The sequence below is a fragment of the Schistocerca gregaria genome, chromosome 6 (assembly GCF_023897955.1).
Source record: "Schistocerca gregaria isolate iqSchGreg1 chromosome 6, iqSchGreg1.2, whole genome shotgun sequence".
NCBI lineage: Eukaryota > Metazoa > Arthropoda > Insecta > Orthoptera > Acrididae > Schistocerca > Schistocerca gregaria.
In genome coordinates, this window is record NC_064925.1 from 276,021,443 (window position 1) to 276,028,525 (window position 7,083).

At 37.2% G+C, this 7,083-nt stretch overlaps 1 protein-coding gene across 1 annotated transcript in view; it reads right to left on the reverse strand.

Moving 5' to 3' along the window:
- LOC126278123 (partitioning defective protein 6) overlaps nt 1–3,626 on the reverse strand; it is a 132,690-nt gene extending 129,064 nt beyond the window's left edge. The window contains exon 1 of the mRNA XM_049978008.1: nt 3,151–3,626. Coding sequence (XP_049833965.1) covers nt 3,151–3,213 — 63 coding nt within the window. The 5' untranslated portion in view covers nt 3,214–3,626. The remainder of the gene's footprint in view (nt 1–3,150) is intronic.
- Nucleotides 3,627–7,083: the final 3,457 nt, after the last annotated feature.

The window sequence follows — 7,083 nt, forward strand, 5'->3', positions numbered from 1 at the left end:
GTTTGTTGACATTTCAACCAAGATCTTCCACTGTTTACTTTTTACTAGTTGGGACCCAGTACACTGCAGTTTTGGGCCATTTTGTTTCTCTGTTCACACTAGATGTCGACTTAAGTCTTCTTTCTATGCAATGTTTTGTTTTTGAGTACTCCAGGTGTGAGATCAACATAATACCAGTGACATTATTAATGATTTATACAGACTCAGTTTTAGTTGCTGAGACAGGCAACTTGATTGTAACAGGGTGTGGGTGGTTTTCAGGCTCTCTTAATTGCTTTCAAGACACTGCACTACAGCACTTGGACTGAGTTTCCTCTCACAATTAATGGTATCTTATACTTCATTTACTACTCCTCTAGAACACAATAGTGGGAAGTTCCAATATTTAGAACAATATGTCCCGACCTGTTACTACGTTACCCCCCCCCTCCCCCATTCTCCTATGCAGCATACATTATGACCAAGCAGAAAGTGTACCTATTGAATATACAGTCAGTCATCATTGGCAAGCTATACACAAAACATCATGAGGAAATAATGTTGGAAGTTATCACAGAATAGCTGATTTGCTATTTAGAGGTGTGCCAATTCTGGTTTTCCAAAGCTGCCTGCGAAGGCTAAACAGTTGTTGCAACCTGTAAACATACTATGTTCTACAACACGGTTTAGTGTGAAGCTGGTAGAGATTGTCAATAAATACTGCCGAATGGATTAATCGGATTGCAAGAACACAATTTCTTGGTTGCTATTGGGCATTAGATTTAGACAGTTTAGGGCTACCCGAACCAGGAAGTAAGTCAGACAAATAGCAACTCAATTTTCCATAATAAGTTACAAAGGAAGTGTCAGATTAATTGTGACCTGTAACCAATTTCATGGAAACAAGAAGTAAACAGGAAACTCGATGGTCATCTCTTTTGTCTTATAATACCAGTGATTTATAGCTAGGATCAAGACTATCCTTGAAGAATGTACACCATTACTTTGTAAGGCAACATGGTAGGCTGCACAATGGACAGATCACTAATGTGTGTGTGTGTGTGTGTGTGTGTGTGTGTGTGTGTGGGAGCAAGTGGGTTGCAGGTACACAACCATGAATTAAAAACCGGTAGATAGTATTTCTGGAAGGATGAAGGAGAGGGGATGGAGGATAAGTGCAAGAAGCTTTAGAAAAATGGGTTAGCTGCTTTTGTGCACCATATTTTTCTTTTCTTTTTTCTTATGGATAGAGTATTTCTGGAAAACTCAAATAAAACTTGATTCTCCTAGTTCTGCTTATTGTATGTATATGGAGTTTCACAGGTGCAGGTCTTCAGTGTGATCAAGCTGACTCATTTAGGACGTTTTAATAAGCAAATGATAGGATTTTGAAAAATTGCTTAGTCTGTCAGAAATACTGGAAAATTATAGAATTCTCCTCACAGCTGAACCTATATTATATTAATCATTTAACCATCATATTGTGAACTGCTTCACTGAAGGTAAGCTACCAAAATAACACAATAAAGAGACAGTGTGTTTTTTTCCTGTTAATTATCTTCCTTGAAATGTCAGTATGGATAGTAAATGAAAGCAGATATTCTGCTTTTCCCCCCGTGATATTGCTTTAAGGTATTGCTTTAAGGATATGCTTGACAACTTATCATTATGAACAGTCTCAATATAAATGTATCAGTCTAAACTTCATTAACACCACAAACTGCCTCTGATATGCAGATACGTCAACTACTCAATTCATTTAATGTTTTCAGTAAATCCCATAACTATAGGAGAACATTCAAGGATGTGGAAGAAGTCAATGCATACACAGCAGTGAGATTTAACTGTCACAAGCTGCTAAAGTTTAAAAACCATTTATGAGGTATGCATCAAAGAAACAAAGACAGTAAGGAACAACTGATACTGCAATAACTACAGCATTCAACAATCTGTACACCCACCTTGTGTGACAGAATGCAGAGTACAGTATTGAGAATGAATACAATATGGGCCACAAAACATTTCTGTGAATTCAGTGCTCTTCTGTGCCAATTTTTTTATGTTTGTTACTCTAAATCGACATTACAATAAATCTAAAAACAGAATTTGTAATTTGGATGAATACAGACTCTTATCTCCAAGACAAAAATGGAAATGCAATAGCTATTGACATCAAATATTCTATAAGACAGCACTTTTGAATTTGATCCAACTGGTAGGATAAATTCCATTTGGGAGACCTCTGTCACCACAGAAATAATCAAAGAAGACTGGCGACATTATAAACAGTAAAATAACTACAAGTACCTGTATGTGGCTTTGGTGGAATATTTATAAACAGTTGCAATCATGAAGCTAACAATAGTTTGATAAAAATCATTGCTGGTAGTGTTTCATATCATGTTACTTTGGCCAGGTATTTTTATCTTCTGAAATGAGGAATATATTCAACACAAACTAATGAAAAATTTCTTTGTGTAGACTGAAGGGAAATGTACTAAATCTGATTTGATGGATAGAGAGAAGGCTGTTAGGCTGGAGCCTACAGATGTAATTCATAACTAGGTCTGTAAAAGGCAAAAGATATCATCCAGGGACACGTAAAAGACAGCACTACTTCACTAAGAAATGTTTAATTAAACGAGACATAACGTGTTTATAAAATACAATTGGCTGTGATAATCATCAGTCATTTGCAATAACATGAAAGAAAAACCTTGCCTCCCACTTGGAAATTATTTGTGGTACTACAGTTTTATTTTGTAAACTTCAGTGGTCTTGTGCTGAGTACAGTTTTACTCTAGAATTTAAATACTACTCGAAGCTCACCATATTTTAAACAAAAAATCTTAACGAAACGACCGATTTTGCTAACAGTGCGTTTAATGAGCACTTAAATAGACGTCTGTATCACTTTTAAATTCAAACAAGCTTTACCTGACGTCTCTAACGCAAATAGCTGTCATCGACTATCCAACGTAATGATAACATTATAAAATGACAGGTTATGTTATACTAAATGCGTGACAAATTCGATTCCTGTCTTGAACATTAGAGAGCTGCCTTCGAGAAAAGTACCATAAAATAATTATGAACCAATAGATATAACTCAAAGCTGATGGTGACACAAAGTGAGAAAGTTTATGAATTACATCCCTAAAGGCTACTCACCTTACTTTTCACCTCGACAGTACCGCTGTCAACTTTATGTTGTGTCTTGGAACTCCTTGACATTTCGATAACATTTAAGCTTCACTTCACAAACACACAGTACGAAAAGCGCATTCTCACTATCTTGTATTTAAAGTAAAATAAAATTACAAACACACGAAATTTACTTCACATTACTGATTCAATCACCGTCGGCAACTAACGCAATGAGTGTACACATGACGTCACAAGAGGCACCTGCTGTAGTCTCAGACACACACAGTCAGAGACGCGGTTGTTGGAACTGATGAAGTTGTCACTGTCCGATACCATCGTCAGCTGCTCACATGTACAATAACCTACGTGTCAGAATAAAGTCTGATAGATTTAGCTAGCATCTTTCAAACTTTTGGTAACATAGCGACTATCTCTAGTTATCGGAAACTGTGTATCTAACCTAACTTTGACTATGGCCGTAGTCTACAGAGACATCTGTACGGAAAAATGTGATTCTGCTCTGGCGTTGGATTTAAAACATGCACACATCAGAACAATATAGGGTTTGTTGTACGTCTCAGCAACGGATAATGAAAATATTTCGTCTCCAGGCCTTTTGTGTTATTTATCCTAAGTTGATCAGCAGAGAAGGGCAATGTTTATATACCGTCCATCATAATGGACTCGCATGAAATACTATGTATGACGTCTTATTACCAGACACAGAAAATTTGGTGTTTGTACACAAATTGTCTATGAGAAATGATTATACGCTTTGCATTACAGAATATGCGAGCATCTTTTCGGAAGAAATGGCAGACTGTTTAGAATAACACCAAGGAATTATTTAGAACAAACGCTTATAGATATTCATATACCGCACATCAGTAATAATAGAAATCCGTATCTATGCAGAAAAAAAAGAGACTCGCGGCTGAGATGGTTTTTCACTTGCGCAAAATATGATGCTACTCACTTGTGGCAAGAATGTGACACTAGATGTATTAATTGTCAGTTGACGTGAGTAAACAATGGTATGTGGCTTGCTGATTTCTTTCCCGCGCCCGTAGCCTTTCCTAATTTAAGTTTTTTTTGTGACTTTTCCCTCCCTCCAGGCCGGTACAGACTCACCCTACCTATTTACTTACCGTGTTTTACCATTTAATGTGACAAAGCGTCCGGCCCCGGTAGCTGAGTGGTCAGCGTGACGGAATGTCAATCCTAAGGTCCCGGGTTCGATTCCCGGCTGGGTTGTCCTAATCTTCATCATTTCATCCTCATCGACGCGCAGGTCGCCGAAGTGGCGTCAAATCGAAAGACCTGCTCCAGGAGAACGGTCTACCCGACCGGAGGCCTTAGCTACCCGACATTTCATTTCATGTGACAAAACAAATGTTTAATATTCCAGTAAGCTAAATATTGAATGTCTGTTCTCTTTAGTAATTCTGACAACAGACTAAAGGCCATATCGGATGTAGTAAAATGAGAGACAGGACAAACAGCCACAGAATAAAATAACATTATTACTGAACTGAATGAAAAGACTATAAATGATGAGTCACCAGTAGCAAATATATTTAATAATTTTTCTTAAATACAGTAGAAAGCATAGGGACAAAGAGTTCAAGAGAAAAATGACAGCAGTATGTTGAAAATGTAACTCTCATAACATTCAGTCATATGAATGTATCACCAATTTGTCTTTCTGAAATTAATAAAATTATACCGTCTCTCAAAAATGAAAGCTCATCTGATTTTGACGATGTTTCCAGTAGGGTACTAAAGATTTATTCCCATATAATAAGCCCAGTCTTACCCAAAATATGTAATGCATCAATAGCTCAAAACTTTTTCCCTGAGTAACTGAAATATGCCATTGTTAAATCCCTCTTTAAGAAAGGCGATGAGAGACATGTCAGTAACTATCAACCTGTTTCACTACTGATATCATTTCCAAAACTTTTGAAAAAATGATGTATTCTAGAATAGTGGTTCGACTGTAATATATGGAGCAACAGTAAAAATGTGGAGAAAGGAGGATTTCCCACATTTGTCAGAAACTGTTTTGACTTCAAGAATATTGATATTGATAAATTTTGCTCAGAGCAGCAGTTGAAGGTTGCACAACAGAAGTAGTATTTCATAATAAGTCCTTTATAATAGCAGGTATGTTACGGAGCGCCTTCAGGAAACTTTCATCATCATCATCATCATCATCATCATCATAAGTAATTGTGCTCATTGCTGAGCGTTGTGACCCCATGAACCAAGCGTCTCCATCCCTGATGGTTGCCAGCTTCTCTTAGTGCCTGCTGAAGAGGTAGACTGGAGATCTTCTTGATTTGATCCATCCATCTGCTCGCTGCTCTTCCTCTTGGCCTCATGCCCTCGATCTTCCCTTGCAAGATTATTTTCTCTAGATGTTCTCCATCTGTTCTCACAATATGGCCAAAGAACTGGAGAATTTTTTTGGTGAGTGCCTGGAGACATTGATTTGTTCAATAGTGAACACATTTTTTCTTGTTTTGGTCCATTTTATGCATAGCATCGTATGCCAGCACCAAAGCTTAATCACATCAATACGCTGTTTGTCTGTGGCCTTAAGTGTGCGTGTTTCACAACCATAGAAGAAGACAGAAAACACAAGTGTTTCAACTAGCTGGATATTTGTGCTATGTGTTATTGCTCTGCTCTGCCAGATCATGGTGAGCTGCTTCATAGCCACTCGCCCTAGTGTGATTCATCTTCTTATCTCATCTTCACAACTTCCTGTGCTGCAGATGGTTGACCCAAGATAGATGAAGGAATGCATGACCAGAAAACGTTAACCTCATCACAAAAAAATCTGGAAGCTCTGTTATCCCATCTCACAGGATAAAATAAAAAATCATGGTAGCTGCTGATTTTAATTTAGATTTATTGAAAAGTTCTGTCAGTGAACAATTATTGGTGTTAGTAACACCATCATTCAATTTAATTCCTACTGCCAACTTTGCAACTAGTGTATGTAAATGCTTTGAGACTGCCATTGTAATATCTTTGTAGACATGTCAAGAAAAAAAAGTCATATTCCAAAATCAATAATAAATGGGCTAACTGTTCATGACACACAGCATCTTGTGTTAAATGTTGAAACTTGTCAGGATAAAAAATCTGAGTACAGGAAAGTAATAAATCAGTCAACAGAATTTTAGGCTATTGCTCAAAAACATGAACTGCACAGTTTACAGTTCTGACTCAAATGGAAAATACAAAGCATTCATTAATAAAAATTTTTCATCTTTTGAAAACTGTTTTCCCCTAAAGGTAACTCAAATGAAACAGAAGTCTAAAAATAAGCCATGGATTACACAAGGAATAAAGATACAGTGTGGAACAATGAAGTAAGTAATCCAGAAATTTAAGCAGCTTTATTATGAGAAAAAGATAATTACATCAGGCAAAAAATAAAAACTATGTGGGATATAGGGAAGACAAAGACAGGTTGGGCCAAAAACGAAGAGGAACAGGTAGCTCTAAAAATAAATGAGACATTGGTAACAAGTATATATATATATATGTGTATGAATATATTAAAAACAAAGATTCCAAGACTTACCAAGCGGGAAAGTGTTCATTGTGCCTGTCTGCCGGCGCTTTCCCGCTTGGTAAGTCTTGGAATCTTTGTTTTTAATATATTTTTCCCATGTGGAAGTTTCTTTCAATTTCATTTATATATGTGTATGTGCGGATGGATATATGTGTATGTATGTGTGTGTGTGTGTGTGTGTGTGTGTGTGTGCGCGCGAGTGTACACCTGTCATTTTTTTCCCCCTAAGGGAAGTCTTTCCGCTTCCGGGATTGGAATGACTCCTTACCCTCTCCCTTAAAACCCACATCCTTTCGTCTTTCCCTCTCCTTCCTGAAGAAGCAACCATCGGTTGCGAAAGCTAGTAATTCTGTGTGTGTGTTTGTGTG